The 21,483-nt window shown below is 42.3% G+C and overlaps 1 protein-coding gene across 3 annotated transcripts in view; it reads left to right on the top strand.

Moving 5' to 3' along the window:
- Positions 1-21,483, top strand: part of SRBD1 (S1 RNA binding domain 1) — a 194,881-nt gene that overhangs the window by 149,977 nt on the left and 23,421 nt on the right. For all 3 annotated transcript variants that reach the window (XM_054996788.1, XM_054996779.1, XM_054996794.1), the window contains exon 17: positions 19,442-19,548. In XM_054996788.1, coding sequence (XP_054852763.1) covers positions 19,442-19,548 — 107 coding nt within the window. The remainder of the gene's footprint in view (positions 1-19,441; positions 19,549-21,483) is intronic.

Genomic DNA, 21,483 nt, shown 5'->3' with positions numbered 1-21,483 from the left:
CTTTCAATGCACTTTCGTAATCCTTTAGAAGTGGATTTTTTGTTCCACACATGGAAAATCAGTTTCAGATCTTCACTAAAGAGTATTGAAAGTGGATTATCCAATGTGTGTGGAAGCATCCACAGTCTGAGTTAAGCAACAGGAGAGTTGAAAGAAGATCTAAGAGACAGTAGCTAACTAAGGGTGGAAAGCATGGATACCCAGAGCACAGTCTCCCAGACGGTACATGGTAGATTGGAGGGGAAAGTGACAAACTCTAAGGAGCCTGGGGGAGGGTGGGGGTTGGGAGGCGTTGTAGAATTCAAAATTGGAATTCATGAAGGCAAAAATGCTTTTCATCCAAAATATAAGGTAGTGGACTATAGTAACAAAAAGGGAGGGAAATTCATTCTGCACATGCTCTGGGGTTCTCATTTTATAATTGATTCCACTTCTCTGAGTTCTGTAACATTCCAAACAGAATTTAGGGCTAATCTCTGCTATCAGTTAAGCACTTTACATGTCTGACTAGTTTTTATAAGTTACACATTGTTGCTTTGGAGATGGTGAGTACACGCTGATCACTCTGGCTCTCTTGCCTTTTAGACACTAGCAGAAAGCAAATACCATATTATACTCTGACATAGAAAAATAAATAGTTAGAAAACAATTACTTTACTTAATGACTGCCTATAAAAATGTGAAGCAATTAAAATGTTACTAAAACACCCAAGCATGGCTTATGAAACAAATTGCCTAATTAGATCCCTGACTCATCAGCATCCTGAAATTATTGTGAATTATTAGCGCAAGACGATGATCTAATTCTCTCCTGCTATATACCTTGTACAGTCATTCGCACCTACATGCCATGAGTGCAGAGAGCATGTAAAAGCAGCTAAATGAGAATTTCCTGCTCATTTTTACATGGGAATGACTAAACCACACATGGAAACACTGTGGTGGAGAACTGGGGAATGTGTCCTCTACAGATGTTGCAATATATTATGGAAGTTTGAAAAGCAAGATTACTACGGGCTAGGTGAACATTATCCATTTTGGGGAATTTATAGCTCACACTTCCAAAGCAGCATTTTCTCAAATAGTACAGAAAAGGAAGTGGTTCAAAATGGGGTTCGATCCCTAAAAGTATATTTTAAGGATGGAAGTATACTGCAAGTACGGCTTTAGCTTATCGAGTGGAACTTAATATGTGCTTATATTTGCAGAAACAACCGTATGCATATGTTAGATTTTTTTTTTTTTAGTTTAGGGCAGCAATATTTTAAGCAGGGAGGGAGAAATTTTGTCTTGGTTTTTAACTTGGAAAATTTTAAATCGTTTTGTAAGCTTCCTTCAGTGATATGGAAAGGGGAGGAATAAATGCTTTGATGAATAAATAAATATTGCTGGGTTGTGAGTGTTTGTGTGTGTGGATAGTTAATACAGCATGTAGACACTGCAGCTGCTGTAAGAATAAGACATTGTTTTAACGGGGTTTGTTGCAGAGTTGTGGGCAGTGAGGCAGGATAAATAATAACTAAGAATGCAAGGAAAGGTGAGAGCTTCTTACTGAACCTACCTTCCCACCCATATGTGGGCCTATTCTGCAGCAAGGGACAGTGTTGCATCTGTGCCATCTCATGCAGCTGACTTATTTTTTCCAAGTGGTGAAAGAATTCAGCCTAACTTCCACCCCATCTCAGGTTTTAGAACTCCTGCCAGCATGCTATGATTGTTCTGCTTTACAGATAAAAAAATTAGATCCGTTTTGCAGCAGCCAGTGGGATGGGATGGAAGGCAATAGATGACCACCACCACTGAAAGAGAGAGGAGCATGGCTGGCTCTTTAGTGAGGTGAGATGAGGGGGCAGAGAGCTATATGGGGGAAGGGGGCAGCTGCTGCTACTACACCACCTCCATCTCCTCCCAGGAGCTAGAACAGCTAATGCTCCTTCCCTCCTTGTTACTCAGGCATCTTTAGAGACATCATGGCAAGACACGTGACAGATAGAGAAAGAAACAAGAGTCCTGTTGTTCAAATGTGAATTGCCTCTGTCTTTAAAAATGCCTGGCGAATGAGGAGAGGGGCAGGTACAGGAGAGGGAATAGGTTGGGAAGGCAGTGGGGTAGGCAGGCAGTGAGGGGGTGAGGCAACAGGACCAGGTAATAGGACCATTGAGACATCTTTAAAGACAGTGAGGCAAACCCCGCCCCCCGCCAATGAGACTTAGCATGGCTTGTTTAACAGCATGGCATGTGTGGCGTGCCATGCTGTCTTTAAATATAGCTGGGGACAGATACTGAAGAGGAAGAAATTGAAAGCTTTAATGTACATTTCCAGAAAGAAATTGATGGTAGACCTAAACAAGATGCACAGATAATCATAGAAAACGGGAATGCTGGAGAGAAAGAATCAAATATAGTTGGCAAATTTGGACTAGGATTATGAAATGAATATTCTTCAAAGAAAAATATTTTGATGAAAAGTCTTCAATTTCCCAGAAAGTGAAGTGAAAGCTGCACTCAAAACAACAGGGAAAGCAAATCATCTGGATTAGATGTGATATCATTAAAACTATTTCAAGCTGCAGAAACAGAGTTCATCAAAATCTAAACAAAAATCTGTCAACAAATATGGAAAACAAAACAATGGCCCACAGACCGGAAATGCTCAGTCTATGTTCCAGTTCTGAAAAAAGGGGATGCCGAAGGTTTCGGCAACTACTGGACCATTACATTAATTTCCCATATAAGCAAAGTGATGCTCAAGATTCTGCAACAATGACTGTGACCATACATGGAATGAGGGATGCCAGATGTAAAATCTGGATTCAGAAAAGGAAGAGGCAGTAGAAATCATATTGCAAAATTACTATGATTAATGGAGCACACCAGATAATTTCAGAAGAAATCAGACTGTGTTTTATAAATTACAGCAAAATTTTTGGTTTTGTGGATCATTTAAAGCTAAGGATGGTATTAAAAGAAATAGATGTGCCACAACATCTGATTCTGTTGATGTGCAACCTGTACTCTGGACAAGAACAGAATACTGGGAAACAGAATGTTTTCCAATTGGCAAAGGTATCAGACAAGGATGTATGTTACCTCCCTATCTGTTCAACCTATATAGGCAGAATGTATCATAAGGAGAGCTAGATTAGATGTAGAAGAAGATGGAGTGAAAATTGGTGAAAAGAACATAAAAAATTTGAGATATGAAAATGGCACCACATTACTGACAAAATAGTTAAGACTTGAAACAGCTGCTGATGAAGGTTAAGGGGGAGAAAGTGTCAAAGCAGGACTATAGCTGAACATCAAGAAGACAAAAATCATGGCTGTTGAGGAAATGCACAATTTTAAGGTTGACAATGAAGAAATTGAAATTGTTAAAAGATTATCTATTTTTATGCTCAATCATCAACCAAGTGGGAGACTGCAACCAAGAAATTGGAAGGAAAGTGAGATTTGGAAGGGCAGCCATGAGGGAACTAGAAAATATCCTTAAAGATAAGGATGTGTCACTGGGTACCAAGATCAAGATAATGCATACTATGGTATTACCCATTATTTTGTATGGATGTGAAAGTTCAACAATGAAGAAAGCTGACAGGAAGAAAATTGATTCATTTGAAAGATGCTGCTGGAAGAAGTTTTGTAGATGTCTTGGACAGCTTATGAAAACACTCCGCTAGATCCAAGCCTATGTCTCTTTTGCAATGAGTACTATTCTCAGGATGCTAACTAGAATTCTTATAGTGTTACAGATCATTATACCTATCCTGAAATTCTCCTCATGGGCAGCTGTGGTGTTTTGCCCCTTCATGCAACCTATATATTGTAAACTCCTGTAATGGCACCTCACTATAAGGCTCTGAAATGACCTATATCATGCTGCCTCCCAGCTTCTTGTTTTGTGTTTCAAATGGTTTTCACTGCCCCCAAAGTCTTATACCTTATATCTCTTCAGTTTGTTTTGTATTATAGGAAGGTTTAGTTATATATTGTAGTACGAGAGAACAGCCAGTACATGGGGGGGGGGGGGGTTGTGAGGTAAAAAAGGGATCCTGTATGCCAGATGAAACTGGCGTTTTGCTTAACCAGATGTAGAATTTATTTATAAGTACATATGCATAATGGTTGCAAAGTATTGGTCAGAATCGGTTCATAAGTTCAGTGGTTTCAAATTAGGTATAGATGCTTAAATTTTTTTTCACAGACCCGTTACAAAGACTAATTTTTGACTCAGTTGCCACTTAGGCTAGAAATAATAAACAGACTAGGTCACAAAGACTTCCCACACAGGGCGAAGCTACAAGCGACGAATGACACTTGAACGGCAAGTGTATTTCTCCCTGTTCACTTGCGCTCCACTCAATCCACTTGCTGTTCAAATGTCATTTGTCACTTGTAGCTTGGCCCTCAGACTTACTGAACCTGACAGACTCTCTGAACTGTAGACTCTCTTACAGACTGACCTTGACTAACTCAGCTTTCTGTACTCAGATTAAAAACTGCAGTTCACTCCACCTCCTAGGATACAGCTACTGTCCAATCACAGAATGTTTCACTCACCCATCCAGCCACCCTCCTTCTTGCTTTAGAGGGCTGCATTTTTAACCACAGTAACAAATATTTAGAACTCTCACATTAACCAGCAAGAATGAAACACAAACTGTTTATATGGCAAAACATTACAGCAACTCAATAGTGTCTGCCAGTTTGTAGATGGGAGACCTATTAGCATGGTATGTATGTGGGGGGGACTTGCTGCCAGTGGGCTGATGTGATTTCCGGTGTGGCCCAGAATTGACATCATAACATTGGGGCAGCATACTAGCATTCCCCCAAAACTTTATGATTTATGGGGCAAATGCTAGATGGTCTTTTGTTTCCTGTTCTGCACCTGTTTATCCTTTTTACACATGCACACACAGTTCTCAGCTTTCACAAACCCTCCACCCTTGAGTGCCATGTATTTATGTATATATAGACATACACATGTACACACACACTGCTTTTCTTCTGTGGCTATCAAGCAAGTGGCTTCAAGATACCACCCTCTTCTCTTACTTTGGAGATTGCTCCAGTGTAAGTGTACTAAACGGCAGTAATGGAAAAGATGCAGAGTGGGATGGAAGAAAGGCATAAGAAAGTGGAAGTAGCTAACACCAGTTACCTGTTTGCCTTCCTCCAGGCCCTCCCTGTTCTCCAGAGTCCCCATCATCATCTTTGTTCTGTTCTCACAGTCCTCCTTTCTCTGCATGGTATATGCCATGCCATGAAGGAGGGGACTCAGTGTTAGGGATGAAAAATGGCCCTGTGGTTGGACAAGTATGTGTTGCATCTGACCATATGGCCATGTTCCTCCCTTCCCTTCTGATATTTGGCCTGGCAGCTGGTTACAGAGGGATAGCTGTGTTAGTCTGTTGCAGCAAAATAAAATAAATATCTATTGGCTCCTTATATACTTAACATTTGTTTCAATATGAGCTTTTGTGAGTCACAGCCCACTTCTTCAGATTGATATGAGATAGAAAACCATATTGGGGAATTTTTATGAGACAGGTGTAGGGTGAGTCAAAGCTTGGTATTAATTAAAATATTGGTGACGGAGTGAGATCTTTCTCTTATCTTGTATTTGTGTGCCTGCTGTGGGTAAAGCTGCAAACATTCAAGTAGTTCCATAGAACAGCATTGAAATATGTCACTTGAATTGCTTAGGCCATAGTGGTTACTCCAGGGGATTTGCTGTGGCTGAAATATTGTCAGGGCTGCAGCAACCTGTTCAGGATACAAATATTTCTAAGTATTAGGAAATCATTTATATCATTGTTCTTTCATTGATGCCCAGGATGGGTTAAAAAGTGAATATATAATATTAACAGCAAACTAGTCTCTCGTTTTTTGCTTTGAGAAACTCATTCACAAAATACGCAGTGCTGAAATTGTTACCAATTATCAAGATGTGAGCAACACAATGGGTGTTTCTGTGCTGTTTGAAGAATTCTAAGAAAAACTGGTGCTGAGCTTGCAGTCCTCTCTTATGTCAAATGTTTCTTGGTTTTCTGTCAGCTTTCAGTCTTTCATGGGTCATTCAACACACACAGCCCTGTCTGACTTCTCTGAGCTGCTGTGTGCCAATCAAACTGAAGTGGGGTGCTTTCCTGCAAGCAGAGAAAATAAGCACTCATTCTTTATTTGAAATTGCCTGTGTTTTTCCATGGAAGACCTTTTTTCTGTTTTCTTTCATTTGGCTCTCTCGTGAGTCTTGACCTTTAGTTACTGAGATAGCAAGGCTAAAACAAAAGGATTCTCCCCATTTAAAATCAACATATTGACACGCTAAAGCTGCACAGACATCTTAGTAGCAAATAAGAATCCAGTAGAGGCAGCTACCCCCAGCCTTTCCAAAAGCTGCCATAATGTAAACAATTTTTCCTTCTCATTTAATCAATCACAATGATATCTAATTTCATTATTGTGGTGAGACACCTACTTAATGTAATTGCTTTTCTTACATGCAAATAGCCCAATAGTTTTTAATTGGGTCGGAGAAATATACTGTGTGCAGTAATTAGGAAGCATGTTTGGCTCATGAGCTTAGAATAGTTTATTACAATGCATACCACTTATATGTAATACTATCTAAGGTACTTAGGATGGTTAGCAACTGAAAGTCTCTGGGCCAAATCTGACACCCCTGAGGAATATTGCATGGTACTATTGGCCAAGCCTCATGGAAGAGGTTTGTGTAAGGGGATTGCAGATCTGATGACAGGGCTTTTCAGTAGGCCACTTTGTATGGTTGGTGTCAGGACTCTAGCTCCTTTTTGCAAAATAACTTTCCAAGAAATCCAGTTGCTAACTGGGAATCTAATCATGATACAGTAGCATTGTATATATCTGTGGCACTTACTATATATGTTCTACCGAGTACTGCTTATATTGGATGTTGAGAAGTAAGAGCTTTCCATAGCTGCCAATTGACATCTCTTCTAAGTTGTGCTGGAAATGACATCACATCAGCAATTTCCCATTCCACTCCCACTTCCCAGCTAAGGTCTTCCAGTTTGTATTTGTCACCATGATAAAATGAGTCAATATTAATGACACTCTTGCGATGGGCAGTTCAAGTGTTCTTGGGTAGTGCTCCATCTGCTAGCCATAAAAATTGCAAGGTTCTTTACTGCATGTGTATTTCTAATGTGTGTTTCTAGTTACTTGATACTATCATGAGGACTCTTGGCATGATCAGACTGGTACATAGGGTAAAGAAGCTTACAAACCAAACTTCTGCATTAAAAAATACTACTACTGAACCACAAGTCCAAACTCGGTGATAGATGTAAGGGTCAAAGAAGGTTCTGCCTGCAAAGTATTTTTGTACAAGTGGGTTTTAATGCCTGAGTCTATTTGGAGATTGTTGTCTCTGGGTAGGGTCACTTGACTCAGAATCAAAAAATAGGAGAGGGAGAGAAAGTAATGTGTCAGTGAAGAGCCCCCTCCCATTTCTTTTAGTTTTTCTTACTTTCTAGTAGCAGGGATCCTAAACTGATTGAATCCACATTATTTGTATAAGAATTAAATTCCATTGCTTATTTTATAACACCTGTCAGTTTTATAAGGAACAAATGAATACGGTAAATTCAACGCAGATGGATAATCCCAAATGCAATTTAAAATGTAATGGTATTTTCAGGTTTGTCAAATGTTTTGATCGATTAAAATAAAAATTGATTTCTTTGCCTCTGGGGATAATCTGGGTAACATGTTGTGATTAAAAACAAATAGCATTTGGCTTTGCAAGAACAAAAAGTGAGTCAGAGTAAAACTATAAACTATAACCTCCACCCTCCAAAAAATCCCAGTTTGCAATGGGGGAAAGGGGCACCCAAAAAAAAACTTCAAAAGAGAGTCTTGAAGCAAGGCACTTTTATCAAACATCAGAGAGCTAAGTCTGTGTTCTTAGAATCTAATTGAAAGGGGTTTTCCAGAGAGACACTAAACCTGGGTCTGAACTTTGAGAGACTTTTACCTGAGATGTAAGGTGTGTATGTGTTTTAATTTTTCACATGAAAGGATACTTATTGTGTATTATATTAGCCGTTCAATACACAAGACTTTATGTTTTGATTATAAACTTTGATTTTTATCTGGAGAAGAGAAATGCCTTCTATGTGTGAAACTGCAGCCAGTTATATACATGTGAAGAATGCTCAAGAAGAATTTTGGTGATGATTTCTCTTAGAGTGTAAAATATTCCCCATTTTCTCCATACTGGGGAGTATGTTTCCAGTTTTTGGAAAATAAAGGATTCTCTGCGTCTCAGTCACTTAAATTGAAAACACCTAGTGTGAAGTTTGGCGAAGATCCATTGGAAGTACAAAGGACTTACAAAAATTTGGGGCATCTGTTTTCTCCTTGAAAAGCTCCAGAATTTTCCTTTTTGTGACATTGCTGTCTGGATCTCAGTTTCAAACTACAGACAGTTTAATCTGTGCAAATTATCTGGAAGATGGTTAGTGTTTTGATGTACGTTTTACCTCCTCTGTATTCTCTAAGTGGCCAGTTACTAATATGTACCAGTTTATCTTGTGATGGGGGCGCACACATACACATGCATTCACTATTTCCCTTTTGCTTGTAAAGTTGGCAAATTTGTTATGGAAATAATCAAAAGACAATATCCATGGAAACCCAAAAGCCTTACACTGCCTTTTCAGAACTGCAAATAACTTCAAAGGGAGACATGAGTATAAACCTGGTTTACAAGCTGCTGTTTTTAAAGCTTAAGGGTTAAAGTGTAATTTTAATATCAGAAGTTCCTTTGATGGTTAATTACAGCATATAACACTTTTATTTTTTTATTGCAGCAGTTGTATCCAGACATTGAATGATCTAATTTTATCCTGTGGTACTTCCTGTTTCGGTGGTGATAACCTTAAAATGTGAGAGCCAAAAATCTCACTTGAAATGCAGGTGATTTCAGTAAAATGAATGCCTTCTTCTTTAAATATATCTTTCTTTTAAAAACTAATGCCTATCAGAAATTCTGCATGAAGAAACTTTTTCCAGGGTAACATTTTCCTCAATGAAGTGCATGTTCTTTTGGAATTATTACCTATGGAGGAATGAATACGTGTGTGAAAAATATACATTACATAGGTTTCCAGACGCTAACTGTGGGGGGTTTGAGAGGTGAGTGAAGGCTGCATTCAATTCTTTGAATACTTTCCTTTTTAAAAAATAGCACAAGGGAATTTGTGAATAAAAGGGATATGAAGGCCATATGAGTCTGGTAATTTTTTTAAGCTATCTGTTTGTTCCACTTTTCCTTTAAGAAAATATGGTCAGCATATGTCATTCCCTCCACCTCCATTTTATCTTCACAACATCACTATGAGGTAGGTTAAACAGAGGGAGGTTGAAAAAGTGACTGTCCCAAGGGCACCCAGTTAGCACTTAGCAGGGATGTGAACCGAATTCTTTCCTTCCTTAGTCTGACGTTCTAAGCCAGAGATGCACAACTCAAAGTGTTACATGGTCCACCACGATGAATTTTGCCTTGAGCAAAGTGTGTTGCTGTGTGCTATGATTTCATCTGACTCCATTATGACCCATAAATGTTGGGAGGAGGATCAGAAAGTTGCCTCTCCACTGTTCTCTTGAATGAGAAAAAGGACCTCTCCCCCAACACACACCTTGTGCAGCAGAATGAGGTGATCGGTAGGATGGACTTCAGGTTTTCAGGGAGAGATTTCATTTTCTGAAGTTCCCCTCCTGGCCTTGGGCAATGCAACGTTGTTCTGCCAGGCCCCATGTGTTGCACAGATCATATACACACCTGTATTAAGCTCAAGCAGTTGCTTTCATTTAAACTGTTTGCTATGTGATGAATAATAATTTCCAAACAACTGGACAAAAATGTTGAAATGGAGAATTTAAATATTCTGTGTTATAGATCAGGATTTATGCATTAACGACAGGATATCCTTACCAATTATTTATCATGAATTATCTTAAGCTGAAATCAAAAGATAATTTTAAAGGTGAAAAAAAAATCTGTTTTGGTAGTTAGCCTTATCTAGTACGTCAGTGAGGAAGGAGTGAGTGATCCTTTAGTTAGCTTATAGGTTGAAAGATTGTTTCTCTCTCTTTGGGTATAGGTGCACAGCAATGTCTGTTCCAACTGGTACAGCTGTTATCTGTTAGATATTAGAGTTGTGTGTGTGACATCTCTTTCTTAAGAAAGGCTTCGCAGCTATTCTAGCAAGTGTTAAGCTCTATGCAGAGCTTGGGCAGAGCTGCAGTAAGTTGCATTTTCTTTTTGCATGAAAGAAATACATATGCAGTTCTATCTTTCAAAGAATCCCTTGTTCTCTCACGTTTTGCTCACCAGACTGTTTGTACAGACAGTCCAGTCACTCCTCAGAATTACATGACAAATAAACAGTTGGATGAGTAAGCAGTGTGGAGGAATTGAGGATGGAGGATGGTTGAAGGCTGAAACGGGACTTCGCTCTCAGATGTCTAATTCTGTTATGGAAACGAAGATGTTGAATGGAGGAATGGCAAGAGAAGCAAGATGGAAAGAAAGAGTCATATATATGAACTATTAGGCATACATACGCATAGCAGTGTGATTTTACAGTACTTACGCTCTTTTACTCTACTATTTTAACTAGATGAAAATATAAAAATGGTGGTCTATCTTGCACCAAATGGAACACCCCAAACCCTTAAGGCCAAGAATAGAGAAAATATGTTCTAGTCATTACATTAGCAAAACTTAAGATTAATTTGTAGATGATGGACTAGATAAAGTATAAATGAAAGCCAAACTAGGTAATCAGTACACCTAATTCTCACTATGGTCCCATCTGTGGATATTTAAATCCAGGCTTACACAGGCATAACTCGCACTTATACAGGCATAACCCCCCCCCCCCCATTTTGCCAGTGTCCTTCCAAGGCGCTCTACTGCTGATGGGCTGCCACCAGTGGAGGCATAAGTGCCAGACAGGCATAAGTGTGGCGGAAGTTCCTGCACTGGCACCAGATGGGGCAAGCTGAGGGGCAGGTCATGAGTTAGTTGGCTTTCAAAGCTGCTTCAGGCTCAGGAACGCCTGCAGCAGTGGAAAGTTACACCACGAGAAAAGGTGGCATAGCCCATAGGCACCCATTGAATGGGAAAACTCAGGGGGGCCTTCCTGGCACCCATGTGGCCCAGTGGAGCATGGGATGGCAATTGCCGTGGGGACCAATCCACGTGCGCCTCTTTGGTGGCTGAGCCCTCCTCTGGGCTCCCAATCAGCTCCCCAGGCATCCTACATAACCTTCGGCTGTGCTGCCCATGAACCCAGGTAAGTAGGGAGGTGGCTGGAGGCTCTGCCTGGCAGCCCCCTGCCATGGAGACTTAGAGCACAAGGCAGGAGGGTGGGTGCTCATGGTGGTGAGTCACGAGTGCACTGGGGGGACTTAGCAGAAAATAGGGAGGACTTTGCACTCGGTCAAGAGAAGAAGAGCAAAGTCCAGAATGTCTGACTAACAACAACCACCCAAGTCCCCTTGCAGGTTATCTGACTCCGGAGTCCCAGCTTGGGAAGGGGTGAGGGAGCACTGACAGGTAAGAAGGAGCTGGGGCAGCTGCTATTCCGACTCACTGATTTCTGCCACCTGCTCTTCTCACCTGAACCCTCTCGAATGCCAGCCTCTTCAGGTGAGGCTCGCCAGTGGGGGAACGGCGGCAGCACCTAGATACCACTGAGGCAGTTGCCCAGAAAACTGCTCTTGACACAGCCATGGGGGGGGGGGTGCCAGCTCTGTTCAGACTCCCTCAGCTGGGGCTCCTCAGGGCAGAGGAGGAAGTGCAGCCACAGGTCAGGTTGACTTGGTGTTTGTAACTCCCTGATGATGGAGGATGATCAGCCCTTTGACTTTCTCCCTCTCAGGATAAGACCATCCTGATGCAGAGCGCTTTCTCTCCAGAGGGTCATGCATCATCTGATTGCGGGCTGCATCTGTGACACTGGAGCTGCCGCCGCCACCGCCGCCACTGCTCTCAATCATGGACACCCTCCCAGAACATTGCAGACTGGGCTTGGCCTTGGACCAGGCTGGGTCCCTTGCCATACATGTGTCTGTTTCCCTTGCAGGCAGGCCGCAACTCGTCAGGGAGACCAAGAAGCATGGCTGTTCCAGCTCCCGATGATCCTCCGCAAGTGCCATTCAGGTCCAGCCCAGGGAGCAGTTCCCCGAGGCAGTTCCCCGAGTTCAGTTCCCCGAGTTGCCCACATCTCAACCTCGCCCATGCAAAGGCAGGACAAGGAATGGATTTTGCAGTTCTGACTGCTGTGCAAACTGTCTTTGCTCCCTTTCCAGCCGACGGACATTGGCAAGACACATATCCAGACAACCTCTTCACCTTTTCCAGTTTAATAAAAGATATGTTGAAAAATAACAAACTGCCTGTCTGTTTGCTTGCCTGTAGGTGACAGACGCCTCCCCTCAATTCCCCATAGGGATGTCTTTTCACACACCCCAGTGAATGATTCCGGGCTCAGGGCTAGATGGATGGGGTGGGCTCTGCTGCCAGAAGGAGCAGGTGTCCAGTGGCGCCTTGAGGCACCATCCAGCTTTCCTGCCCGCTCCCCCCCCTCAATGTAACTTCAGGCAGTGGGGTGGGAATTGTAATGTGACCCATGTATGTCTGATGGGGCAGGGGGGGCTCCACTGAGGACTCTCATTCTCTGACAGACAAAGCTGTTGGCGTCTGATAAGCCAGGTAGACGACCACTGCATGTGGGGGTAGGGGGGATTGCTGCCAGGAGATGGGGGATGTGGGGTGACATCTTGGGATCTTGGGGGCTCCTCCTCAGGGAGCATGAACCACCCTCCTTTTCACTGTTTGCAGAGGCAGGGATGGACTTGGGATATCTGGCGTGGGGGGTGGACTGTGGCACCCAGAGTAGTTTCTCTGGTTCCACAGGCCGTCAGTCTACTCTGGGGGGCATCACCCCAGGACTGAAGCATGGCTGTTGAGGTCCAGCCCGCGTTCTCCTTGCATCTTTGTGGTGTAGTGATGGGTTCAAAAGGCGCCACCAGTCCGTGGGCATTTGTTGTTCCCATCGCCTCCAATGGGCCTTCTGGCCTCTCGCATGGTTTACAATGGCCATTCCTGTCACTCATTGAAGAACCCACCCCTCCACCTGCCTCTCCGTGACCTGGGGGTTGATCCCCAGTGCTGCAAGCTGCGAGTGCAGCCCTCACCGGGTCCTGCCACCTTTCTGGGCTCACTTTTCAGGGAGTGGGTGCATCTTCCTTGGGGCAGCAGTGGCAGTGGTGGAGTTTGCAAGCGAGCGGTATTTCCGCTGCCAGCCTGCCCCTTGTTGGGAATGGGGTTGGATGAGCGGGTGGACAAGCACCCTACCTGCACCATCAGTGTCACACCCCCCGGGATGGGGCTCCTATCAGGGAAGGCACCTCTGTTAGGGTGCGGCAAACTCCATCATGGGGGTCTCTTCCTGTGGGGTGTGTGTGGCAGCTGGGGACAGGAAACGCAGCCTAGGACTGGCTGTGCCTTCCCCTGCCACTCACGGTGCTGTCAACTGCTGCTGCCCCGCAATTGGTCAATCCTGGGGGTGTTGCCTGGGCAACGACGGCACATTCACTTCTGGCTGTGCCTTGCTGGGCTCAGCTGGCTGGCCCAGCTCTCCTGAAAAGTCCTTAGGAAGCAGGTTAGTGGTGCTGCATTTACAGTGACGCATGGCTGCAGGTGCCAGATGGGGCCTTAGGATTGCACTGTTAAAAAAAAATCCAGAAAGATAAAAGAAGTGCCTGTAGCTTTAAGAAATGAATGCCTTCACTGGCTCTTGCTAGACAACCACAACAGGATTGCCAGCTTTGCAGTACTTGGTTTCTGTCAGTAAAAGGCAAGGGATGAGGGCCAGACACTTTCCAGGGCGGGCAACTTGCTATACACAACTTGCATGATTCATCCAGGCCCAGCTGTTTTTTATTGTTCAACAGCAGCAACCTCATAAAAACTACTATGATATAGCGGTTGTTGCGTTTACTGTTCAACAGCAGGCACCCCATGAAAACCAGTATTGTATAGTGGTTAGAGTTTCCAAGTGGGATCTAGAAGACCCAGGTTTGAATCCCCACTCAGCTATGGAAGCTAACTGGGAGACCTTGGGCCAGTCATACTCATCATAATCTACTTCACAGTAGTTGTAAAGATAAAATGGAAAAGAATGATGTAAGCTGCTTTAGGTCCACATTGTGAATAAAGGTGGAGTATAAGTGTAGTAAATAAATACAACTGAAGATGAGAGGGGGCGCATAAAAGGTAGGTTGGTAGGAAGGTGGGAAGGAGAGAAGGAAGCAGGGAAAAGTTAGGATATAGTGGCTGACAGGAGGAGGGAAAGAGAAAATAGTGGGGAGACGGATACAGGGGAAACAGAAGTGCCTCTCACAAACCTTGTGACTTCACCACCATGCAACTGGGCCTAGCCCAGTAGCCAGCACTGGGCAACTTTTCTCAGGTATAGAGGCTATGATAGGTAGGGAAGGAGGGAAAGCCGAAGATAGTGTGGAAGATAAAATAGAATGGTTGGTGAATGAGAAGGAGAGGAGGAAGCAGGAAAAGGTGAGAGGCTATGGGGGTTTTCAGGGAAGGGAAAGAGGAGATAGTGGTAGTAGTGAAAATGAGATGCCCTCTGGCATTAAGTATTAAGAGCAAGGTACCTAATTAGAGTAGCCATTGTGATATAGTGGTGTGTCAGACTAGGGTCTGGGAAACAGATTTGAATTCCCACTCTCCCGTGGAAGCTTATTGGGTGACTTCAGGCCAGTCACGTACTCTCTAACCTACCTCATAAGGTTTTTGTGAAGATAAAATGGAAAAGGGAAGAACAGTGTAAACTGCTTTGGGTACCCATTGAGGATAAAGGTGGGATATAAATTAAGTAAGTAAATAAGGTTCTTTAAATGCAAAAATAGCACAATCTCCAACTGTTTGTAATCTCCACTGTTTTGCATTGTATGTGCCTGATCAGCCTTGCTGAAATAAATAGCAATTACCAAGAAGGTATGTTGATTATCTAACTCTGCTTTAGGCCTTTGAGCTTCCAACTGATTAATTTTTCTGCAAAGACCACTTATTGCTTTGAATCATGCTTTAGACTGCTCATGCTGGAGAGTTTGGTGTAAAAGAAGTGAGGAAGAATGAGTCCAATTTCTAAGCAAGTTTAGGTCAGGTTTTCTTTTGTTGTTCTTTCGTTTAAAATGTGGGAAAGTTCTAGGGTAATTTCCTGATACTCAAAACAAATACTGTTTTCTTATATGATGGGGACAAGAATTTCAACTGTGTTGATGAAATTTGGTGTGCAGATTTTGGTAGCGACCGTTACTGTTGGTTAGTACTGAAGCATCCCTTTTCCTCCTTCCTTCAATATGCTCATATGCTTCCTTCAATATGCTTCCTTTCATATGCTAATGTTTTGCTTCACTTTGGTCACATTGAGTCCCCTCTTCCTCCATTCATGGTACATGTTTGTGCCTCAACAGGCACAGAGAATGTGACAGACAGGAGGCTGTCCTATCCCTGCAAGGTAAAACAGCCACTCAGCTGTTTTGCTCCTGAGCCTATGGGAGTGCTGCTCCAGCATCCAGTCACCTTTCAGAGAGGGGATGGGATGTTGGAGGGAAAACAGGAGTAGTTCAGTTCTGGGCTTACTCAGCAAGACAGCAGTTTCATGTGTAGCTTTACCTGGTATTGTGGCAGAGTGCTTTAACTCTGCTTCTGGGAGAGGACGGAGTTGTAAGGACTGTCTCTGGTGATGAGCAGCCCTTGTACCCTTTAGTCTGACTCTTAGGAAAGGGCAGGCTGGTGTGGGTGGAATCCCGTGTGTGATAGCAATATGAAGCCATAACTAGCTTAAATTTATGTGCGTCAGCCAAGTTTCTCTTGAGTACTGGGAGTCCTGGGCTGCTCATCTGTTCTTTAAAAACAACCTATATGTAAATTAAAAAACCCTCCTGCTTCAGTGATCTCTGACTTCTCCTTACCACAAAACTTACCTCACAGCAGCAAACTCAAAGCCTTTACACTCACTACCATAAGAACATCTAGCAACTGAAGGGAAGATTTATATTTCAAAGCAAATCATTCCCAGAATTATAGGAGGTTGTGTGGATTCCATCTGTAGGAAGAAAAGGCCTGTCACAAAGCAGCATTTATTTTTGTTTGTTTGTATTAATTATAGTCTGCCTTTTTCACTGAGAATCAAGGCAGATTACACAGTGCAAACCAATACAATGAATGGCTGGGGCATCCAGTAAACAATGCAATAGGGTTTGAGTTGCAGAAATCTGAAAACAAGCCCAGCTGCAGACTTACAGGGAGACCCTGTAAGGGTTGGGGTGAAGGGGTGTGATTCATGGCGGTTGCTTATAATCTTGGGCCTGGCAGCTCTCAGCAGCCCCCTTGGAGCTGTGTAGGAAGCCCATTGTTCAAAATGCCTGGCCATCCAATCAACAGCAAGCTGGCCATGTTTGTGTTGGGAGAGGTCTTTGCAGCCAGAGGACTAGAAGATGCAGTCTTCTCGTCTACTGGCCAGGTCTACATTTGGGAGCCAGCCAGACCCCTTGCATGTAGTCAGCTTCCCATCCATCCTTCCATTTCTGCATAGCTGGTTGTTGGGGGCTTGGTACAACTGTTAATCTGGATGGAATCATTCCTCGGTTGGTGGTTTTAGTTTGTGACTTGCACTAAAGTTTGAAGTTTGCACATTGTTTTCTCATTTTGTCACAGCTTTAGGCAGGGGCAGTTTTGGCATTAGGCACGGATCCTTTTGCGGGAAACATGACCTATGAACCCAGATTTCCCCATTATTGGGGGTCCCCTTAAGGAATCTTGGGGGTGATGCATAGCATGGACATGCCCAGCTTGGGGGCTGCCAGGACATGCTCACTCCCAGGTGACAGAGGACCCATGCGAAGGTGCATGCTAATTTGGAGTCCTACTTACTGTCATTCCATGGTGCCTCCCCCCCAGCAGATGAGCTGAGGGAGCGAGGGGGTCATCGGCTGGCAGGTGGGTCACCCAGTGGTTGGATCCATGCTCTATGCAGGGCCGAGGCTTCATAAGCTGTAAACCAATATAGCTGTGGCCTTTTTAACTCCAAAAAGTTGTCTTGCATCTTCTGTCACCTTGTCCTCACCCCTCATCATCTGCAGGCTAGGACAGCAAGGAGAAATCTGACACAGAACTAAAACAAAGTGAGGGATGATGCTAGCCGCCACTTTTGACTGAACATTGACTGTAATTGACTGTCCTTGGCTATATTTCATTGTTGATTGTATTATATTGGTGTCTATATGAACACAGGTGATCTTGTTTGCCGTCCCTGAAGAGGTGTTTCACATGAAACAACTGGCAACAGCCAGCCCAGCTTGTTGGGCAGGGTAGCACGAGCTTTGTGAATATTTACTTGATTGGAACTATACCTGTGAAAAAAAGAAATCCAGGAATAATAATTTTGTGCCATTTGGAACTCTTTTGGCTTTGACTGATCTACTTACCTCTACATACTCCTACATCACAGTGGAGGACTGCACCTGTTGTGGAGTAGTTTTGTGGAGCAGCTTGCCTGTGAATGTGACTCTTTAATGAATGTTTATAAATACAGTGTATGGTTAACTGCTGTTGAATTTGTAACTGCTTATCTTAGTAGATTTCTTGATTCTAATAGCTTTGTTGATTAATTTCTTTTTTGCTCCTGCTTGCAATTTATTCTGCCTTTCCTAGACATAGCATTTGCGGGGGATCCTCTCTGATAGCAGAATAAAATATCAGAAGCAACAGTGTTTGTGATTAGATTTTTAAACCTAATATACTTTTATTCTAACTTACTTCTAAACAGCCAAGAGCTTTATACATGGTCACCAGCCCTTTGAATTATGTTAGATTGAGAGAATGGGAGTTATTAGCCTATGATTAGTCCATGAACATCATGGCAAAGTAGAGATTTCCATACCTAAATCTCCCTGGTCTAAGCCAAACATTTCAATAATTTCATCTGACTTGTAAGAAATACCACTTTGAACGATGTAGAAGATGTCTAGAGATGCTACAGCGTCAACTTTTTCTATAAAATCAGGTTATGTAGTTGGTGGTGATCAGGGTAGATAAATGATACTGGCATCATTTCAAACATTAATGGATTTGGGTGGTATTACTGTGGGGGGGTTTCGTTGCTTATTGTATTCTATGCATCTAATCATTTTGCTGTTCATCATAGTCACTGTGTGCTTAAGGTCTGATAAAATGTGATAAAGGGATAGCAGCTTGTTAGAAAAGAACTTAGGGATTCAGTCTGATATTAACCACAATTTAATGAATTACAAATATGGATACATGGAAGCTGACGCTGCTTGCATGTCCTATTTTGTTGAAATAACTTTTAAAAGGCTCAGTGATTTAGAAGATTAAACTATTGGCTGAAATAAGCTAGGATCTTGGGTCAAAGTCAGCATGATGTCCCTAACAGATGCTTCTTAAAACCACTCCAGATCAACCCAGATTTCTGTAAAGGAGCCCTTGAGCTAAGCCAACATAGTGATTGAATTACCTCCCATATTTGCAAAGGCTTCTTTTCACCCATGAGCTTCTGTAAGAAAATTCACCATATTGTTAATTTAAGTTTGTATATACTCTACATTGAAAAGGAAGGTTCAGGTACCCTAAAGATTTAGAACACAAACTTCTGAAAAGCACAAGTAACTTTTCAAAACAAAAATAAATTTTAAAAAGTGAAAAGGGAAATTACCGGCACTGTAACAGTAGCCAAAGTCCTGTCAATCTTTCCAATGTCTGTAATTATTTTCAGTTTGACTCTGATTGCCAAGGGGCTGAAATTTATCCTTTATGTTCTAAATAGAGTTTATGTACTACTTTTGCACGCACACACATCCATCCTTTAGACATGGAATTGTGTTTTAAATGCAAACCACTATATAAAATATTCTAATATTTTTTAAATTGCAAGAAGCATACTTGAGCTAAACCAATTAATGGCAATAATTCCATTTTACTCTGTATTCTTTGTTGGAGGAAAGGGAGTCAAATAGAACTGTACTTGCCCAGTCTCTGTTTTGAGATGAAACCTGATAAGCTGTGTCTCATGTATCTGTGCCTTCCTGGAGTTCTTGCAAAGTGAAAAGAAACAGCATGAAAAAGAATTTGAGTGAGCTGATCTACCTCTGTAGCACTAACAGTGGCAATAAATCAGAGGTTCATCTGCCAGGCTCTCTTGTGTGTTGATATTATACCAGTAAATGTATTATTAAAATCGATGTATTATGAATTCTCTTTTCTGTGTGGTTTCCATGTCTCAGTAATCCAATATTGCTAATTTGTTGGTTTCTTCTTTTGTTCCTCTACTTGTAGCATGACGTGTCACAGACTTTGCTTAAAGCAACCCTGGATAGTGTGGTGGAGGAGTGTGTCAGCTTTGTAGGAGTTGATATTAACATCTGTTCTGAAATTTTATTAAGGTGAGTTTGGAGTACTATCCTGTTTTGATAACTGAATGGATTTTGATCACTGGAAGTCATAGGCTCAACTTGTCATTCCTTCAGATTACCTTGTGATAAGTGCCTTTATGATAAACTAGCTATAAAGGTACATTGAGGTTAGACAGTAGAGGGAAGAGAAGAAGAGTTACAGTCCTTTTTCCATTCGCTGTCGCAACCATCATTCATTACCATACCCCTTGTTACATCTGCAAAACCAAACCTAAATCTTCCTTCCATCCTTGTTTACACCAGTGGCTAGAGTAAGAAACAGATTCCCCCCCCCCCCCTCAAGACAGTTCTTGAACAGTCATAGAATCATAGAGTTGGAAGGGATCTCCAGGGTCATCTAGTCCAACCCCCTGCACAATGCAGAAAATTCACAACTACACCCCCCCCCCACACACACACACATACGCCTACAGACACCCAGTGACTCCTGCTCCATGCCCAGAAGATGGCAAAACACCTCCGGGATCCCTAGCCAAACTGGTCTGGGGAAAATTGCTTCCTGACCTGAAAGTGGCAATTGGCATTACTCTAGGCACGTAAGAAGGGGTCACAAGAACTAAACACTGATGTAAACCTTCCTGCCCTCCCTCTCATAATCTTCTTAGGTTCACAGAATCAACATTACTGTTAGATGGCTATCTAGTCACTGCTTAAAGAAGGAGAGCCCACCACCTCCCAAGGAACCCTGTTCCACTGAAGGGCCACTAACTGTCTGGAAGTTCTTCATAATGTTTAGCCAAAAACTCTTTTGATTTAATTTCAACCCATTGGTTCTGGTCCAATCTTCTGGGGCAATGGAAAACAACTCCACACTATCCTCTATATGACAGCCCTTCAAGTACTTGAAGATGGTTACCATATCACCTCTCAATCGTCTCCTCTCTAGGCTAAACATACCAAGCTCCTTCAACCATTCCTCATAGGACTTGGTCTCCAGACCCCTCACCATCTTCCTTGTCCTCCTCTGGACATGTTCCAGCTTATCTATAACCTTCTTAAATTGTGATGCCCAAAACTGAACACAACACTCTAGGTGAGATCTAACCAGAGAGAACCGTGATACCATCACTTCTTGTGATCTCAACATTATACTTCTGTTGATTTCGCCCAAAATTACATTTGCCTTTTTAGCTGCTGACTCATCTTCATTGTATGGTCTACTAAGACCCCTAGATCCTTTTTGCACTGCCAAGACAAGTCTCCCCCATCCTATAATTATGCATTTGATTTTTCCTACCTAATTGCAGAACTTTACGTTTATCTCTGTTGAAAATCATTTTATTTGTTTTAGCCCAGTTTTCCAGCCTGTTGTCTTCTACCGTAATTGCTACATCTCTCAATTTAGTATCATCTGCAAATTTAATAATTTCCTACCTAATTGCAGAACTTTACGTTTATCTCTGTTGAAATTCATTTTATTTGTTTTAGCCCAGTTTTCCAGCCTGTCAAGATCATTCTGTATCCTGACTCTGTCTTCTACCATAATTGCTATACCTCTCAATTTAGTATCATCTGCAAATTTAATAGGCATTCCTTCTATTCCTTCATCCAAATCATTTATTAAAATGTTGAACAGAATAGGTCTCAGGACCAATCCCTGAGGCACTCCACTTGTCACTCTTCTCCAAGAGGATGAGGAACCATTAACAAGCGCTATTTGGATGTGATCTGTCAGCCAGTTACAGATCCACCTAACAGTAATAGGATCCAAATCACATTTTAGCAACTTGTCAACAAGGATATTATGTGGAACCTTATCAAAAGCCTTACTGAAATTGAGATAAACTATGTCTCTGCAGCATTCCCCTGATTCAGCAAGGTAGTAATTTTCCCCCCAAAAGAGATAAAGTTAATCTGACATGACGTTCTTGAGCAACCTGTGCTGGCTGTTAGTAATCACAGCCA

The sequence above is a fragment of the Eublepharis macularius genome, chromosome 1, assembly GCF_028583425.1.
Source record: "Eublepharis macularius isolate TG4126 chromosome 1, MPM_Emac_v1.0, whole genome shotgun sequence".
Classification (NCBI taxonomy): domain Eukaryota; kingdom Metazoa; phylum Chordata; class Lepidosauria; order Squamata; family Eublepharidae; genus Eublepharis; species Eublepharis macularius.
Note: the sequence above shows the minus strand (reverse complement) of the source record. Positions and strands in the feature narration are given on the sequence as shown.